Here is a 20150-nt window from a genome sequence, read left to right on the forward strand (position 1 = left end):
CAGCCCCAGATTTGTGACCCTTCTCCCCAGCATTTTCAGGAAGAGTTGCAAAACAGCTTCCCTCCATGAAATGGAGCTGGGTGCATTTGGCAACCTGTTTTAGTTTGGTGTGTCAGAGAACTGAGACGGCTCTCCCAGGGGCCCAAGGAAGCGGGTGGTGAGTCGCTAGGGCTGTCACTTACTACATAGGCACAGACTGGGCTGAAGGCAGCTGTACCACAGGTGTACAGGTGGCTGCTGTTGAATGGCTGAAGAAGCTTGATGTAGTTGTGACAGTCCCTCTAGGAGGAAGAAACAACCATCACCATCCTGCACCCCTCCACCCATTCCCTCTTTCATTATTGTATACAAATACTGCTGAGTCCCATCATGATATATAGCAGTCAATTCTGGGGATGCCAGGGAAGAAGACTACATGAACCTGGGGTGGCTGCAGGCTTCTTAGACTGGATTAGACTCCTGGACGCCACCAAAGTGACTGAGATGGGGGAAGATGGAATGCTCCAGAATAACCCAGTCTATCCAAGGTTCTCAAGGCCAGGGAACATCTGTGGGGACCTCTGGGGAGGGGAACATCGCCCTCAAAGGAATTCCCAATACTGCCCCCATCCCACAAACTACAGGGCTTTGGCCGAAAACAAGGGGTCTCAGAGATGTCACGAGTCAGTTGTGTGCTGGGATTGCTACACATGGTTCCATGTCTCTCAGCAGCCCAGTATCAAGACAATCAGAGATAAGGCCTACTCCCTTCCAGAAGGGAAGATTTCCTTCTGAGTTACTCATTTTTCCTCTCACAGCAGCTGGCTAGGGCAGAGGTCAATGGATATTTAATTTCAACTGGATAAAGTCCCTTGATATCAAATCAGAAAAGGGATTAGTCAGTATTGCTTTCCCAGGAGGACTCTATTTGGGGGCCAGACCCTCCCATAATTTTCCGCTCCTTCCTCAGCCTATGGCACCTTTCTCCCCTGGCCCCACCCCATTCACCTGTGAGTCCTTTCCCTTGAAGACACACTGGCGCTTCTTCTCTGGGTCGGCACTCCATGGCAGCTAGAAGACAACCCCCCACCCCCAAGAACAAGTTAATACAAAGAAAGAGGAAGGGTGGAATAAGGACTCTCATTTAGTGGTTCTCTAGCCCTTGGGGATTTGCCATGATGGTCCAAGAGGTTTGTGCTAAAAATGTGTTAATGGCACCTTAAGCAGTAAATTATCGTAAAGAATATTATGAGTGCTATACAAAATCACCCTGAGAGTTCACAACCCATTTTTCTGTTGTGATTGAAAGGACTTAGCAGAACATAACAAATAGGGAACCACTCCACAGAATATTAATTAACACTTCTTCCCCCTTCTGTATGTTAAAAATTCTGTCCCAGAAGACCTAAGTGCCTCCTCACCTATTCTTTTCTTTCACTCTGTCCACCTTCTCCCAGATCTCTGACCACTGATTCTCTCTTACCTTCTGGTAGTGTCCCCCGGGCAGGAAACTGCTACTGCTGTTGAGAGCAAAGAGGGCCTCCCGGGCCCCCACAAACAGTGTTTTTCCATCTTTGCTCAGCAGTAGTGCTGTATAGTTGGTGATGCCCTCTGCTTCAAACCTCCACACGGTCCGCTCTTGGGAATCTGTGCAGAGAGATGCTGCCATCACTAGGGGTTGGCCAAATGCTATTTCTCCAGTATCTACCTCCCAGAGAGTTGAAGAACAATTTTTGAAATGTTAGTCAGGGTCCATATCGTGTAAAATCCACAGTGAAATGATCGGGGGGCGGGGATGGAGAGAGAACTTATGACAGTGAGAATAATTCAGAGTTACACATACTAATACACAAGAAATCATGCTAGGGATTGGCTTGCAACCCATATTTTTCTGGAAACATTTGAAACAATTTGTACAAAAATAATTCATACAAAAATCCCCTAAGCAAATCACTTGAAAAGGAAGTTCGAAGACTTGGCCTGATCAGCCATGAACATAAATAATCTGCCTATCGGGACAACAGTGTCAACATATGAGATGTGTGGGGAAGAAAGAGGGGGTCTAACCTACATGCTGCTGAAATGCTCTTCTGATTGTTAAACCAGATTGTGTGTGTGTATTGTTCACAGTGATGGTAGTTGGTTTGATGTGCGCTGAGATGCTGCCTTCCCCACCCAGAAGAAAGACCCTACTTTGATGCTCTCTTAACTGTGAATTCTATATCCCTGAGAATCAGCATTAAGACAGATCTGACTTCTCAGAGACAGTGACTGCACTCTGCCTCACCATATCTGCAGTCTACACTCAGCTCTAGGTGTCACAGTTTAGGACAGGGGTGGCCTTGAGACCACAGGTTCCCCAACCCTGGTTTAGGAAATCCAGGCAAGGCAAGGCAACATCTATTTATTAAGCACCTACTATGTGTCAGGCACAGGACTTAAGCACAAGGGGTGCAAAGAAAGACTGTCCCAGATCTCAACGAGTCCAATGGAGGAGACAACATGAAAACAACTATATGTGACCAAAATACATACTGGAAAAATTAGAGATAACCTACAGAGAGAAGGCACTAGCATTAAGGAGACTATGAAAGGTCCTTGTAGAAGGAGGGAATTTAGCTAGTGCTTGAAGCCAAGAGGCAAAGATAAAGAGGGAGCGCATGCCAGGCATGGGGGACAGTCAGTGAAAATCCCTGTTCTTAGAACAGGAAGGAGACCCCAACATTGGTAAGCTGGAGAGTATCCATAGGAAGGCAACAAGGATGGTGAAGGATCCTGGAGCCATGCCCTTTGAAGATTATTTGAGGGATCTAGGGATTTTAAGCTTGGAGAAACCTCAGTGTGGACGTGACGGCTGCCCTTCATTGGAAAGTTTTGAACAGAGGCTGGATGACCAATGACTAGGTACAGGTCAACCTAGAAGGCCAAGAGGGTCCCTTCCAGCTCTCAAATCTCAGATCCTACAATCCTAATTCCAACTTTGCACTAAAAGGCTTTTGATGCCAACTTTGGATGGAGAGAGATTAAGTGACTCTCTAGCATCTATTGACCCTGAGTGAAGCCAGACTTTCTGGGAGATGCCACATCTCAGAAATACTCCCCTTTTGGCTTTGTTGGGCCACTTCACATTCCTGTTGTCACTTCATAGTTCCTGACGTTAGTAGTAATTTTCCAGTGCTAATTCCGTGACTTCCTTGTTCTAGTCTCTCTGCCTTTGGAAAGTTTTCCCAATTAGTTGATGTCTAATTACTTTTATATTGATGAGCTGTTTGTACTTTGAACCACATGCTTATCAACCTTTGGAATGAGCTCCCTGCCCCATTCCACCTTCAGCTCTCCAGGAAGGGCTGGTTAGAGATAAGGATGATATGAAGTACAGCTACCCAAGGTGTACCAATGGAAGGGTGCTCACTACAACCATGACCTTTCCTCTGTTACTCTGACTCAATCTTCATTTTAAAGGCTATAACGACGTCTTCTATTTCTTTTCTACTTCCCTTCTGCCCCAACAATGCTCTGCACATTGCAGGCCCTCAGGAAACACTGACTGCATAAGAGTTTCTTAATTTGTCCTAGTCTTAGAGAGAAAAGAGAATTTAGAAGTAGCAGGGATAACAGTTAGAACATTAGACTTGAAATAAGAAAAGATCTGGATTTAAATTCTACTGTAGATATTTGCTAGCTAGCTATGTGATCCTGCGCAAATCACCCGGTTCCTCAAAGCCTCAGTTTCCTTACCTATAAAATATTTCCCTATTTTTCTTAAGCACTGGGCAAACTTAAAGTGCTACTGTATAAATGCGAGCTGTTATTTTCTCATGGTCTGATTCTATAAAAGTGTGTAAAGCAAAGCTCTTAGAATTCCCACTATACTACCTTCAGTTATGCCTCTAGGGGGTAAAACTATCTTAGTGTTATAGAAGAGAAACTCAGGGGGTGGGGCAGTCATTGCCACACTGGAGAAACTAAGACCTGGGAGAGGAGAATGGAGAATAATAGCTCAGTGTCGTTCAGGCAGCTGGCCAAGGTAAGCCAGAAAGAGAACCCAGGCTCCAGCTCTCACTTCCTGTAGTAAGACAACTTTCTCTCCTAAGTTAGCCAGCCCATCCCTCGTTCACCATATGTGGGCATGTATGTATACAAAATCACTGTAGTATATAAATTGTAATTTGCCCAATATGCTGAGCCATATACGTGTGTATGCATGTATGTGTATATATACGTGCATGCATACATATACATACACATATATGTATGTATATATCTATATATCTATGTAAAATTATTCCAGACTATCAATTGTATTTTGTCCAAAGGAAGAAAGCGATACTAAACCAACCAAGACATCTCACCCTTACCACAAAGTTTCCAGGTTCAAGGAGAGGATTCTTCTTCCCTTCCCCACCCCTGCCCATCTCCTAAATTCAGAGAGCCAGGATCTTCCATAGTTCTCTCACTATTTTCCTTTAGTTACCTGTAGCTGAATTCTGGCAGGCAGAGAAGGCCTCTCACTTTATACATTTTAAATTTCAACAGTGTATGACCACATCAGATTTTGATATGCCTGATGAGTAGGACTAGTCTTTGAAAGAGGGAAACTCCAATACCAAAGAGCCCTGAAGGAATCTTAGTTCTACTCTACCTGCCATTGTGAGTGCCCAGGGTCACTGGAGACTCAGTTTCACCCTGCCATGTTTGGAGGGCTCAATTTGAGATGTATCAATCATATAATCAAAGAGGTTTACAGATAAAAAGAATTTAGAGGCCATTTGGTGCAAAACCATTTGATTCCATGAGCGTATCTGCAATCATTCAGAAGGTTCTGGGGCTATAATCTACCTCTACCTACTAGAGAAAAGATTCAGGGGGGCCATTTTCATGTATTTTAAGGAATATCATACAGAAGACAGATTATACTTGTTTTGCTTGGCCCCAGAGGAAAAGAACCCAGAGTACGACACTGTCTGGTCCCATGGTGATTGGGCATGGACTGAAACTAATGCCTCTTACATCACAAGACAAGGCAGTATGCAAACCTAGGAAAGAAAGACCATAAATATTACACAAACACAAATATAGACAGTGACATGATGTATGTGTATGTATACACATACACATACACATAAATAGAACATGCATGTCAGTACACACATAAGCTCATATAGATTTAGAGCTGGAAGGAGCATCAGAGGCCATTGAATATAATTTCTTTAATTAAAACATGAGGAAACCAAGGCCTAGAAGATTAAGTGATTTGCCCAAGGTTATACAGATAAGTGATGAAAGTATAATTCAAACTTGGGTCCTCTGATTAGAAATCAGCTCTTTTCCTCAGCCTCAATGTTTCTATATAAATGTGTTTGCCTAGGACAGACAACAGATCTCAAATAAGTTTGCTCCTTTGTGACCATACTGTCTGTGACTGTGGTTAAATGTCTCTCTCTACCTGTTCTTGCATGTGTGTGTGCCTACGCCTTTGTACACGCCTGTGCTTGTATGTGTTTTCATTTGTAGATAGCATATGCATGTCAACAAGCCTTTATTGCTTTTTGCACGTGTGCACATACCTCTGTGTGTGTCCTTCCTTGTATGTACTTCACAATGCTCACAAGCATGTGTTTTTATGCTTGTGTGAGTATATCTGTACACCTCTTGTTTCCTCGGGGATCATGAGAGCGTGTCTCTGTGCCTATTGGGGCTTGTAAACCTGAGAGCCTGACATCTCAGACGGGTTTGTCCAGCACTCTAGAGAACAGAGCTTGCCTGAGGCATGGCGAGTCTTCCCACTTACACTGGGGGTAAGGGGGAGGGGGGAGCAGCAAGACCTGAGGATCTTGTTCCCATCTGGCCCAAAGATCTCCGTTTTCCCCTCCAGAAAAGCCCAAGCCCACCTATCCTCCTCGGATGATCTCACTTCCTTCTCTGGGAACAAAACAATAAATCTGGAGGAGTAGAAAAAAAGCAATGATTGGTGGCATCCGAAGCTCCAGGGTCCTTTCTCTGTTACTTGATTAAGTAGTCACTTACCCTCATCTGTGAAATGGGGATAATAATACTTATATTCCCTATCTCACAGAGTGGCTGTGAACATTAAATGAGATAATGACTACAGAGAGGCTTTGTAAATTGTAAAGCACTAAACATTCATTGTGACAGTATCTCTAGCATCTAGTGCAGCTACACATGGCAGGCACTTAATAAAGGCTTTTTGAATGACTGACTGAAATAATAACTGACTTTAAAGAAAGCACGTTATAGTTGGACAACCTGGACAGGTTTGCAAAGTACTATATATATATATATATATATATAAAGTATATGTATATGTATATGTATATGTATAGGTATATGTATATGTATATGTATATGTATATGTATATGTATATGTATATATATACACACTCACACATACATGTACACATACACATGCATATGTATGTTGTATGTCTGTGTATATATGATGTCCCCAAATATATAATATGGCATCCCATACATGATGTCCCAAAGTCTTGGTGCAGTTTTAAAACTATTAATTGAACCAAGACTTTTGGGATATCCTATATTAACTCATTTGATCCTCAAAGAAACCCTGTGAAGTGTTGCAGATAACAGTATGGCCATTTTACAGATGAGGAAACTGAGGCTCAGAGAGGTTAAATGGGGGCAGCTAGGTGGTGCAGTAGATAAAGTACCGGCCCTGAAGTCAGGAGGACCTGAGTTCAAATCCAGACTCAGACCAAACACTTGACACTTACTAGCTGTGTGACCCTGGGCAAGTTACTTAACCCCAATTGCCTAACACCAAAACAAACAAACAAAACAAAAACTGAGAGGTTAAATGACTTGGCCACAGACACACACAGATAATTAATGTCTGAGGTGGGTTTCAAACCTAGATCTTCCTAACCCCCAAGTTCTGTGCTCCATCCATCTACTAGGCCACCTCACTGGCCTGGCCAGGCTTATATCCAGAGAGCCCAGTTGTTGAGTTTCCCTGGGATTAAGCTCCCTAGTATAAGATGAGGTTAAAGGAGGTCTTTCTTGCTGCCTTAGAAACAAATGAGCTGGATTCTTCAGGATGGGTGAAGCTGACATACAGTAGAGGCACCAGAGTATTCTTTATCTCCTGCTCCCCCACCGTAGGAGGCCTGGGACCGTATCAGCAGGAAATGATGCATTATTTGCCCAGCTCCCGGCCTCACCTAAAGTTTCTCCCAATCCTAGTGACTCAGGTGGAAATGTGGAGCTCTCTGAGGTGAGACCAGAAAAGGGTTCAGCGCTCTCCCCACCCTACTGAGCAGGAGAGCAGTGACTCAGAGGCCTGCCCTCCCCTTCCCCTTCCTCCTCAGTCTCAGTCCACTGCTCCCTTCTCTCCTCAACAGAAGGGCCAAAATCCACCCTCCCCCACACATACTTTCTTGTCTCAGCAAGAAACCTGGTTAAATATTAAAAGCTATCTCCAAGAATGGTGGAGCAGGGAATGTCTTTCCCTGTACTTCCCTTCAACTACACCCTAGGGCAAAGGTTCTTACCCTGCAATAGAAAACTTGGTTTTTGCTTCAGCATTTAGATAATTATATTTCAGTATGGTCAGTTTCCTTTGTAATCTGACATATTTTATTTTATGCATTTTAAAACATTATTCTTGAGAAGATAGGGGTCCATAGTCTTCACCAGTTACCAAAAAGTTTGTGACATAAAAAAGGTTAATCACCCCTATGGTTCTAGGGGGCAGGTGACAGGGGTATGCCCCAGAATGTTAGCTCCAGAAGTCAAAGGAGCTAGTGCCTCAACCCCAAACCTGACTCTCTGAAGATGTTCCCATTAGCAATCACAAGCCCCTTTCCCCCAGTAACTTTATACCAAGTTACAGACTACCTTGTGCTCTCATCCCTGGGGCAGGGTGGTGAATGCTGACTCAGCAGTGAATTGGGGCCAGTCTGTATTCCGGATGCATTTCCTCTTGTCAGCACCACCCAAGTGTGCTAGGGCAGGGAAGGGCCCGGGAATCTGAATCTGAGTCCATCTCTTCTCTCCAGGCTAGGGCACAGTACCACCCTTACCTCAAAACATCAGGCAACTGTCCCTTTGGGTGACAGGCCATGGGCACCCTCACTTGCAGTCATTAGGGTCAAGGCCTGAACATTGGACTCCCCAGAGGTCATGTTCCCTAGAGAGAGACCTTTGGCTCCAAAAACCCTCTTCATGCTAAGTTGCAGGACAATAACCAAAAGGACAATAAAAATGGAAGAGGACCCGTCCCTTGCCCTCAAGCCAGGTGTATCCACAACGATGGGGTGTGAGGTGGCCAGAGTGGGCCGAAGGAAAATGCTCTAAGCAAGAGCTATGGTCAATATTCAATTCCTGGACTTCTAGGAGATCAGCATAGAATGCAGAGAAAAATCTCAGATCTCATGAAAATATGTTTCTATGAGGCATTACCCTCGTTCTTCAGAATCCAAGGATTCCTAAGCTCAGGGTCCTGGCACAAAAGCTTTGCCTGCTAAGTATATGCAATAGGGTAAAGTAGGGGCATGCAGTGAATACATGAGCATTTTTCCTAGCTAATACAAAAGAAAACACAACAGGTTTAGTCTATTCTACACTCTTCTACCATTCTGTGGAAAGAATGCTGGATATGGATTTGGAGGAAATGGATTCAAATCCTAGCTTTGTCATTTATCTGTATTACCTTGGGTGAGTCACTCAACTTATCTGAGCCTTGGTTTCCTCATTTGTAAAATGAAGGGATTGGACACAGACACACAACATACATATGTATGTGTATATGTGTATATTGTCTTTTCCAATTTCAAACAGTAGAATAATAATAGTGATTGCTAGAATTTGTATAACACTTTAAGGTTAACAAAAGTGTTTTACTTTATTCCCACAACAACCCTGGGAAGTAGGTGCTAATTTTTTAAAAAGTTCACTGACCTCTGATTTTGTAACTCCTAGAACAGGAGGAAAGTTGGGAAAATGATTCTTTGACCTATCTTTCCTCTCACACTGCTTCATTTCCAAATGCTTGATGAGAAATAGCCTTTTTTTTTTTTGAGTGAGTGGGATTGATTCAACACTACAGAGCTTGTCAAATGCCCCCACACATCTCTGCCAGGTGGTCTTTTCTATACTATTCCAAGGTATGGTCACTCAGACTGCATTTCAATCTGTTTTTAGACTGAGCATCTTTGGGTGGGAACTATCTTTAGTTCCCTATTCTGTACAGTATTTAACATGAGGCTGACCTTAACAAATGCAAATAACAGCAAATTCTCTCTTATACAAGGTCTGAGTAAAATTAGCTAACCTCCTTGCTTTCTCTCCTATGCCCTCTGTGGAAGTCTTTTGTCTATATCTTTGTGAATGTATCCACAGAAGACAGGCAAAGATAGGAAAAGGGAAATGAGTTAGTTTGACTTCTTTTTAAGAGTTAAAAAAGGTCCAAAGAAAAAAAGGACCAACCAAAGACAGCCTGGATTAAATGGCTAAAAATAAAGTTTTGGGATTTTCAGTGTATTTAAATTACCTAATTGATGCAATAGATTGAGTGCTGGGCCTGGAGACAGGAAAACCTGAGTTCAAAACTGGCCTCAGATACTTGCTAGCTGCATGACCCCAAGCAAGTCACTTTAACTTCTATCTGCCTCAGTTTCTATAAAATGGGGATAATAATAGCACCTACATCATAGGGTTGTTGTAAGGATGAAATGAAATAATGTTTGTAAAATCTTAAAGCTTCATATAAATGCTAGCTAGTTATTATTTTAAAAATTATTATTATTTATTTCTATTATTATCACTTTCCCCTGGTACTACCACTGTCTTCTCTCCCCACAAATACAAATACCCTGTCTTCCCCAATTCACTGTGCTCTCAGAGTTGGGGTTTTTACATGAACACTGCAAAGACAGACCAAAAAATCAATTTCCCAACTTTTCTCCTAGTCTAGGTGTTTCTGAAATCAGAGGTCAGTGAACTTTTTTTAAAAATCAGCACCTATTTCTCAGGGTTGTTGTGAGGATAAAGTAAAACACTTTTGCGAACCTTAAAGTGCTATATAAATTCTAGTAATTATGATTATTATTTTACTTTATTTTAATATTTGCTTTGTAATTCTATGTATTTCATTTTATGCATTTTAAAACATTATTCTGAGAAGAGATCCACTGGCTTCACCAGACTGCCAAAGAGGGCCATGATACCAGAAAAGTTAAGAATCCTTTCCCTCCCATATCCAGAGAAAGAGCTATAGAGTCCGAATGCCGATGGAAGCATACTATTGGCTCTCCTTTTCTTTTGTTATTTTGTTTTGTTTCTTCTTTCTCGTGGTTCCTCCCATTGGTTCTAATTCTTCTTTATATCATGACAAATGTGAAAAAATGCTTAATATGCATGCATAAGTAGGGCCTGTATTAGATTGCATGCCATCTTGGGGAGGGGGAGGAGAAAGAGAGGGAAAAATTTAAAGTTCAAAATCTTATGGAAGTGAATGTTGAAAACTAGAAATAAATAAATTATATTTTTAAAAAAAGAATCCTTTCTCTAAATAGTTGAACCCTGAAAGAACACTGTCAAGGCACAAAGGATTTTTCTGAAGTGTATCACATATAGAGTGGAAAGTCCTGTTTTTGCCATAGGCCAATGATACTCATATGGGGTTTTTCAGAGAGTGCCCAAGAGAGAGTCAAATATAAAGCTAACAAATTTGGAAATAAGAGCAATTTCAACAGTGAATTTTCTGGAGACAAACTCAGAGACAGGAAGATAATATTTCAGGAAAATCAATTAGACTCTACCAAAGGGTTAGGAGAGGAAGAGCTAATGAGACCTGAGAACAGCACAGGCCAAGAGCATCTTGTCCTTTTGTACAGGACCTACAAGCATCTCATGAAGGCCTGATTTTCCAAGGTCCATCTCTGCTCCTCACAGAAACAAAATATACATGGAAAAAAATTAGGAAACAAAAAACGGACCAGGAATGAGAATAGAGGTGTATGAGAATGACCGAGTGGAGCTGGCAAGGACTATCTGGGAGCAGAAGGCCTTAGAAAGCTATTAAAAAAGGAGAAATGCAAAGAGAAATGTAGAAATACCTTCTAACAGAATACACTTTTCAGTTCTGACATTATCTTCTCCAAGGGAGAGGTAAAAACTCTCAGCTAAAAACAAGGTCTTTGAAAGTGCATTATCAGAGAAATCCATTAGCCCTGACCCTGGGGAGGGGCTCTATCATAGAAAGGTTCCACCCAGCCTTTAGTTGGGGTAGGGTGACCTTAAGTACTTTCTTGCCTCCTACTGAAATGATGATTCATTCTTATTGCCATCTTACCAGTTCGGATTCTGCTCTAATGTAGGAATGGCTTAATAATAATAGCCAGCATTTAAAAGCACTTTAAGGTTTGCAAAGCTCTTGGTGTGTATTATCATTTGATATATATCATTTGATCCTTACAACAACTCTATGAAATAGATACCATTATTATACCCATTTTGCATATGAGAAAACTGAGGCAGACAGGTTAAGTGACTTGTCCAGGGTCACAGGCTGGTAAGTGTGTGAGGTCAGATTTGAACTCAGGTCTTTCTAGATCCAGGTCCAATGCTCTAACCACTGCACCACCTAACTGCTCCAGCAAAGAAGATAGTATTAGATAGAGAGGCTAAGGATATCCCCTAAGCCCAGCTTTCTACTTGAGCCACAGACACCTTACAGTCAGGCAACCTGCCATATGCTTCAGGTGTGCCCAGGCTGTGCACTGAAAGGTCACATTTTGCCAATTTAGCACAGGAGTCGCTGGCATTTCAACATTTGGCAGAATATAGGTTACAACGTGGACGGGATGGGGACTAGCAGGAACAAGAGAGGTAATGAGTGCAAGGTGAGGCGAGGCCCAGAACCCAGGGAAAGTGAAAGACTACTGGTGCTGGTTTGTTCACTTCCGTTTACTTTCTTTGAATTTCAGGGTACTGCCACAGCCAAGGTTCCTGAGAACGGGGAAAAAGAGGCCCCTCCTAAGAATGTTCCTTTGATTGAGACGCACCATTTGAGCAATTTCTTAGAAAAATGAAGCGCCAAAGGCAGGATATCTCACTAGAGAAGGGTGAGTTGGATTAGGACCATCTAAAGAAAGGTGGGCATCAGGGCTGCCATGAAAATACCACTAAATCAGAGGTGAAAAGGGACAGCAAAGGTATCTGGCAGCCACCGAAGTAAAGGCACAGATTCATACACACAGACAAGCCTTGCAAACAATCAGTTCCACCAGCAAGAAGAGAAATACAAAGCCAGCATGGGAAGGACCCACAATTCATACCCTGGTCTTTTCAGTTCCACTGTTCAGTGACATTGACATCCAGCTTCATCACAGGACACAGAGGGCACTGTGGCAGAGTCCTCCTGTCAAATATGCTGTGAGTGCAGTTTTCTACACTCCCAATTTTCCTAATTATAATCTAGAGCTGGAAGGGACCTCAGAGGCTATCTAGTCCGATTCCCTAGTCCAACAGAAGAGGAACTGAGGCCCAGAGAGGGTGTTTTGCCCAATGTCACACAGCTGATAAATGTCAGTTTCAAAATTACTGAGTTCAGTCCTTTTCCATTCAGTCTAGCAATTTCTCGGGCAGCTGGAGATTAATAACTCACTTTAATTATGTAAACAAGTAGTCCTAATAAAACATGTGAAAGCTGAAGAAGCATTGTAGAGGCTTGCTCTAACAGGATCCTGAGGTCCAACTGGTCTGTGTCACCATTTTCAGTCAACAACACTTCTGGTCTTTAAGCTCTGGATAGCAGTTTAGTTCCTGAAGCTAGAGGTTACAAACACAAGGAAAATTCTGTTTCCAATAAAACAGAACTCAAAATTCCAAAGAAATACTGGAAGCATTTCCATTCACCAAGGCAAATCATTTCAACAGCTAAGAAGTCCTTACTTGGCCAGCCATGACCTACAGTCCGTACTGTGGTAAAGCCCCTCCCAAGCTGGGCTGTGGTCTTCCCTCCTCATTCACTGGTGTCATTGTGTGAGAACCATAAGGAGTAGGTAGGCCATGAATAGGAACAAAAACACCCACAGCCTTACTCCCGGTGCCAAGCATAAAGGGTCCCAAGCAGATGTGGGATTAGATAGGGCCATCATCAAAGATGGCAGCAGTCTCTCTCTTTGATACATGGTGCTTTTGTCTGAGATCATGGATGAAGCCCACAGTTCAGTCATTTGGATGCCCTGGGATCTCAGGGGTCATGTAAGAGTGGTGAGGGTGAAGAGGGTAGGGAAGTAAGACAGTAGTATTTAAGCCATCCTCCATCTCTCCATATCTCTAAACCTGTTCCATGAGGGAGGGAAACTATGTCATTGTGCCAAGCAGTCCACTGTGGCCATAGGCCCCAAGGGCAAATCCTCTGCCAGGAACATCTAACAAGCCCCCAAGGGAAAAAGCAGGAAACGGCCTGAGGTAACACTCCAGGGGTAAGACTATTCTGTCGCCTGGGCAGCCTCCCATCGGGACCTCCCCCTTCTACTAGAGGCTGAATATATGAAAAGGAGAGATGAAAAGCAAAGTGACTAGACAGAAATAGTCGGCAGTGGCAAAGAAGGCTGTGCCAACATTGGTGTAGGGGCAACTTGAAAGAATGTGAATGCTCATACACACGCACAGGAAACTGCATGCTGTAACATAAGGATTCTTAACCTGAAGGACTCAGTGATGTTGGATGGGGAAAAAATACAACCTTATTTTCACTAACTTCTAACTAAGATTTAGCCTTTCCCTTAATAATTTAAAAATATTATTCTGAGAAGGAGTCCATCTGTGGGTTTCACCAGACTTCCAGAGGGGTCCGCAAACCTCACGCTGTTGGACTTAGAAGTCAGCAGGCCTGGTTCTGATCCCAGCTCTCCCATTTACTAACTTTGGGATCTGAAAGAGTGGAGGCTCTGGAGGTTCGGAACTGCCATCCAAATCTGATTCTGCCACTTCTGAGCTTTGTGACCTTAAGTGAGTCAATTAAACCCTCTGGACCTCCATTTTGTGCCCTTTATCTATACAATGATGAGGCTGGATTACATGAACTCTGAGGTTCCTCCTGGCTCTAAATCTATGGTCCTCTGAGGTCTCTATGTCTTGGTTCCCTCATTTGTAAAATAGGGATAAACTTGCACAACCTACCTCTCAGGCGTGTTGTGAGAAAAGTACTTTATAAGCCCTAAATTGTCATATAAATGTGAATTATAAGTATGATGGTTTTTTTCACATACACATACATACATTCACCCAAAGAGTAAATGTTTACCAGTGCCTGTGGGTAAATATGTGCACCAATGGCCTGGGAAGGCCTATACAATCGGCCATAAATGTGTTTATGAACCACTTTGTGGGGGTGTGTTCTGTTGTGTGTAAACATGTGCTCACAAGCAGCCTGTGGAGGTGGGCATGGTTATGAAGCAGCCATCTATATAATAACAATGTTCTGTATTCTACAGTTCCTTTCATCAGGGGCTCTTAAGGAGGTTACAGACGTCATCTTATTTTTTCATAGTCCCAACTCTCCCACCCTTCTTCCTAACCCAGAGAGAAGCAGGAAAACAGCACATTTGTTTTCTCTGTAGAGAATCAAAATCATTCCATGGAAATAAAAACAGAAGGTCTAGCATGATATTGGGCAGAGATGGGGTGAGTTGGGAATACTAAGTGCTTTTTAATGCAGATGAGAAAGAAGGTTCACACATCCTCCACAAATGGGGCCAGTGGTTCTTCCCAATCAGCTATCTATCCGTGTAGCTCACATTCATCAAGCACCCCGAGCAGCTAGGTACTAACATAACATGTTAAAAGACACATGTCTCTGTTCTCACAGAATGATAGCTAGTATTGCCCTATAGTTGTATGTGGTTGGAAAACCACCCCACAACCTGTGTGGGTGGAAAAGTGGGTGTGGAAATACATGTGGGTTATATATCTTCTTACAATAATAACAATAATCATATCTTACATTTTGTAGAATCCTTCATCTTTCCAAAGTGCTTTTACTTACATATCTAACCTGACCCTCAGAACAACCCTCTGAGTTAGGTATGGAAGGAATGATTTGTACCTCTGCTTCATGGATGAGAAAGGAAAAGGGAGGGAATCTGAAGCCATGGTGGGGTAGGGAGCAGAAGAGGGGATGGAGCCATGAGAGAAAGGGAAAAGAAGCATAGTGGATGTCACAGAGTACCGTTAGATGATCCTGGTAGGATCATTGTTACTAGACTTGCATCTGAAAATGGCAACCTGTAGGTATGTTGATTTGGGGGATTTGGGAGAGAGAAGGGACAGGAGGGGAGAATTCCCAGGTACTCATAGTCTAAATCCAGTAGCTAGGGCCCAGATTTCCACCCCACAGGGATCTTTATTATCTCCCTTGTTCCTGAAACCCCTCCCCACCCCACTCTCCCAAATCCCTTTTTGGAGAATCTGTCCAGTGAGAATGAGATGCAGATAAAGGCTATTTCAGAGATGCTGAAAGCCAGTAAAACTGAAGAGGGCTTGGAGAAAGCAGAGGGTCAGCAGAAGGGGTTTGGGGAAGGAAGAAAACTGAATGGCAGCGGGTAGGCAGGGACTGGGAAGGACTAAGTGGGACTGTGCCCAGCACCTCCATTGGAAGGGGTGGGGAAGCACCGTGCTTAGCTGCGGCTCCTTGGGCTGTGCTACAACTTGCCTGGAATACCAGAGCCCCAGTGTTTATGTGACTCGGACTGGCTGGGCCCCTTTCTCCCCACCCCCCTGGGGCCCGGCTCAGGGCAGGGCTGCAGGGCAAGGGCTCTGGTCAGCATCAAAGGGAAGGTGGGGGGGGGGGGAGGCAGACAGCGAAGGACTACCAGCAACACCGAGTCTCTCTCAAAGAAATCAAATTCGAGAGGCAAGGGGGATGTGGGGGTGGGGAAGAGGGCTGCTGAGGGACCAGAGGGAAGAGTTCCCCGGACCATGAAAAAGAAAAGGAAGAAACCGAACACGCAAGAGCTTCGTAGGGGCTGAGGGTAGGGAACCCTGCTGCCCTGCTCTGAACCTGGGGGTGGAAGGGAAAGCTCCAGGGTGTCCCTAATTCCCCCAGCATTCACAGCTCGAGGAGAGCATCCCCCTCCCATTCTTTCCCCGTCCCTCTTTGTCACCGGATCCCCCTCCCATTTCTTTCTTTCTTTCTTTCTTTCTCCCTTCTCTCCCCTCCCCTTCCCTTCCCCCGCCAGGACCCCAGCCAGCTCCCCCTTCTTCCTTCCTACCGCAGGTTGCACCTCCGGGGGGTTAGCGATCCCACTCACCGTAAGGCAGGCTGACCCGGGGCACGATCGCTTCGGACAGTGGCTTCGGCCGCAACAGCAGAAACAGGGCGCCCAGCTGGGCCAGCCGGCTCCCGAAGCCCATCACGGCGGCAGCCGGAGGGGAGGAGGAGGAGGGACGGTGGGAGCGAGCGCAGAGAGGCGGCTGTGGGCTCCAGCTCCTGCTGCAAAACTCGACTCTCTGGCCGCTGCTCCCGCCCCCGGCACCAGCCGAGCCCGGCCCCCTCGAGATGCAAGCCCTGCCCCAACCTCCAGACCTGCATGGGGGGAAGAGGGGACAGGTGGTGGGCAAGGACTCCACGCGCACGCACACACACAGACACACGCACAGAGAGAGAGATAAATCGGGATGCGATGCGGCGGGAGTAGGAGAAAGAAATAAAGGCTACTAACCCAGCTGCTCCTCAGCTTCTAGACACTCAGAGTAGAATAATCTAATCCTCTCCTCCTCCAAGCTGGAAAAACCTCTGTTTTCCCTCTGGGGAAGGAAGATCTCAAAACCTAACAGAAAAAATTGAGGCATTGAGCTATTATAACAGGATGAATGGATCTAATGGACACCTCCCTCTCCCTCTCCCTCCCTCCCTCTCTCCTGCCAGACTCCTTCTCTTACTTACCCTTCAAGTGATTAGACTAAGGGTCAGAAAGTTTTGGGAGGAGAGATGGATTTAAAATGGGACAAGTTCCCAGCCCCACTTCCTGGCACCATCCTCTTCAATAGCAACTACAATCATTCCCTCCCTAGGAACCTCCTAGTTCAGGGAACCAAGGATAGTAAGAACCAAGCCTTTTTTTTGGTGGGGGACAGTTAAGAATCGGGTCATACTCACAAACTCCTGTCCCCAATCAAGCCACATTCCAATCAACCAGTCTCCTCTCAAGTGCTGAAGCAATCAATAGGGTCACGTGTTTATTGAGCACCTACTATGCACTTAGCACTGTTGCAAGATGCAGAAGTCTAAAATATGCCTCCTCAGTTTAGGAAGCTTCCAATCTAGTTGGAGGGATAAACTAACTATACACATGAAACAAAGCAAACAATACAAGGCAGTATACAATTTTTGATATTACTGACTTTAAGTACTGCAGGAGTTCAGAGGGAGATGAATGAGGGTTAGAGAGGGAGAATTTAGGGTTTGAAGGGGCTTTAGAGGTCACCTTATGTAACTTCATATCCATGTTGTAATCCTCTCTTCAGCATCCCTGACCTGGTCATCCGTCTTCTGCTTGAATGCTCTCAGTGAAGAAAAGTTCACTCCTTCACCAAGGAAAAATTTGTTCTACTGTTGGACAACTTATCTTCAGAAAGTTTTTCCATAATTTTTTCCAGTTGAAATTTGTCTTCTTGTAACCACACCTAGCTTTTCCCTCTGAAGCATCTCAGAACAAATGTTCTCCCTCTTCTACAAGACATCGTATCAAATTTAATGAGGGATGCATTCAAGTCTTCCCTTTGGGTTCACAAAATCAGCTGCATAAATACAGGCTAGGGGAGGCACTGAGAGATAGGATGGAAAAAATCTGGGGGTTTTAGTAGACCAAAAGCTCTGTGAGTTCAAAGTATGTTACATGACAGACCCAGTTAGATGTTTGCACAATCTTAGGCCCTTATGAAGAGGGACATGGGGACAGCTAGGTGTCACAGTAGATAGAGCACCGGCCTTGGAGTCAGGAGGACCTGAATTCAAATTCGGCCTCAGACACATAACATCGATAGCTGTGTGACTCTGGGCAAGCCACTCAACCCCAACTGCCTCACAAAAAAAAAAAAGAGGGACATAGTTTTCAGAAAGAGGAAGGTGATGGTTTCCTTCTACCTTAACTACATCAGATCTGGAGCATCATGACCTAGGGCACTATTGCTTTAGACAGAGGCTTTAGACCCATGACTTTTTGAAAAGGACACTTGTAAAATGGAGCCTATCCAGAGAAGGGTGACCAGAATGATTCCAAGTCTGGACACCACACTGTAGAAAGATCACTTGAAAAAACAGGGGATATTTATCCTGGAGAAGAAGACAGGCTATGATAGCTATTTTCAAGTATTGTCACGTGTAATAAGGAAAAGACTTGCTCTCCTTGGCTCCAGAGGACAAAACTAGGGTGTGATCTTCTGAGAAATTTTGACTATGTGTAAGGAAAAATTTTGTAACAATAAGAGTTGTTCAAAAGTAGAATGCCCTGCCTGGGGGAATGGGTCTCCCATCATTGGTGGTTTTTAAGGACAAGCTGGATGTCCAAGAGATGTTATACAGGAGATGAGTTGGATTAGGTGACCTCTGAAGTCCCTTATCAACCAAAGATTCTGTGGGAAATGTATGAAGACAGTTACTCTGTCTCCCCTTAGTTTTCTCTAGCTTAAAGACATTCCCAATCCATTAAACAGTAAATGTCATGGTTTCCTAATCTTCTGTTTCTATAGTCTTCAGTTTCCTCTTCTTCTGGATTAACTCTGATTAATCAGTCCCTCTTTTAAAGGGTCAATATTCCTGGTATGTCCTAACCATCAGAGTACAGTGGTATTGTTACTTTGATCCAGGTGCCATCTTTTTATTAATTTAATCTACCTAGCTTTTTTTTTAGCTTTTTTAAATCACATTGATGATTCAAGTTAAGCTTATCAAGTTAACCAAAATCCCTATTCATATGAACTGCTATTAAATCAAGACTCCTTCTGCCTGTATTTAGGCAATTTGTTTTTTAAATCCAAATAAGGACTTCACATTTCTCCCTGTTAAATTTCATATTGTTCATTTCTATGAGCATTCATTATAAATGCCAAATTCATTTTGAGTCTTGACTCTGGCAGCTAACATAACAGCTATGTTTTGCCATCTACAAATATAAGCCTGCCTCCAATGTCTCCATCTAAATCACAGATAAAAATGGAGACTAGGAAAGGGTCAAGAACATAGCCCTGTAGCATGCCACTAGAAACCTCTCTCCAAGATTACATCGATTCATTAATCAGGTCTCTTTGAGTATAGTTGTTCAACCAGTTCCAAATCTGCCTAACTGTAGTATCATCCAGCCTACATCAGTCAGTCAGTCAATAAACATTTATTAACTACTTACTGTGTGCCAAACACTATGCTAACTCAGTGCTGGAAATGAGAAGAAAGTGAAAATATTGTTCTACCTGTCAAAGAGCTCATATTCTAATGAGGGAGACGACATGTAAATAAATATGTACAAAAGGACAAAAAGGAAATAATTAACAGAGGGAACGTGTTAGAAATAAGAGGGACTGGGAAAGGCTTCCTGCGGAAGGTGAAGTTTTAGCTGGGGCTTGAAGGAAGCCAGGAGGCAGAGATTCAGAACATTACAGGCAAGGGATACAATAAGAAAAAATGCTTGGAGCTGGGAAATGGAGTGTCTTATTCGTGAAATACCAAGGAGGCCAGTGTGAACAGGTCAAAGAATATATGGGGAGATACATAAGGTATAAGAAGACTGGAAAGATTGGGGGGGGCCTAAGCTATGAAGGGCTTTAAATGCCAAACAAGATTTTCCATTTGATTCTGGAGGTGATTAGGGAGCTACTAGAGTTGACTGAGTATGGGAATGACAAGGTTGGACCTACATTTTAGGAAAATCACTTTGGTGGCTGAATGGAGATTGACCGAAGTGGGGAGAGGCTTGTGCCAGGGAGACCAATAATGTACACTTGAGGTAATGAGGGCCTAAACCAGGGTGGTGCAGTGTCAGAGGACAGAAGGGGGTGCATTCAAAAGATGTTGCAAAGGTGAAATAGACAAGCCGTGGCAACAGCTTGGATATGGGTGGCGAGAGATATCGAGGAGTCCAGGTGACTCCCAGGTTAAGAGCCTGAGGGACTGGGTGGAGGTGGGG

The 20150-nt window shown here is 43.8% G+C and overlaps 1 protein-coding gene across 2 annotated transcripts in view; it reads right to left on the minus strand.

Moving 5' to 3' along the window:
- Nucleotides 1-20150, minus strand: part of SEMA4B (semaphorin 4B) — a 37886-nt gene that overhangs the window by 9883 nt on the left and 7853 nt on the right. The window contains exons 3-7 of one of the 2 annotated variants that reach the window (XM_020965272.2): nucleotides 16692-16799; nucleotides 16281-16555; nucleotides 1463-1626; nucleotides 988-1050; nucleotides 183-281 (exon numbers count right to left, since the gene is read on the minus strand). In XM_020965272.2, the coding sequence (XP_020820931.1) occupies nucleotides 183-281; nucleotides 988-1050; nucleotides 1463-1626; nucleotides 16281-16383 (429 nt within the window). In that variant the 5' untranslated portion in view covers nucleotides 16384-16555; nucleotides 16692-16799. The remainder of the gene's footprint in view (nucleotides 1-182; nucleotides 282-987; nucleotides 1051-1462; nucleotides 1627-16280; nucleotides 16556-16691; nucleotides 16800-20150) is intronic. The other variant, XM_020965282.2, reaches the window with a different exon arrangement.

This window comes from Phascolarctos cinereus, unplaced genomic scaffold, assembly GCF_003287225.1.
Source record: "Phascolarctos cinereus isolate Bilbo 61053 unplaced genomic scaffold, phaCin_HiC Scaffold_3;HRSCAF=262, whole genome shotgun sequence".
NCBI lineage: Eukaryota > Metazoa > Chordata > Mammalia > Diprotodontia > Phascolarctidae > Phascolarctos > Phascolarctos cinereus.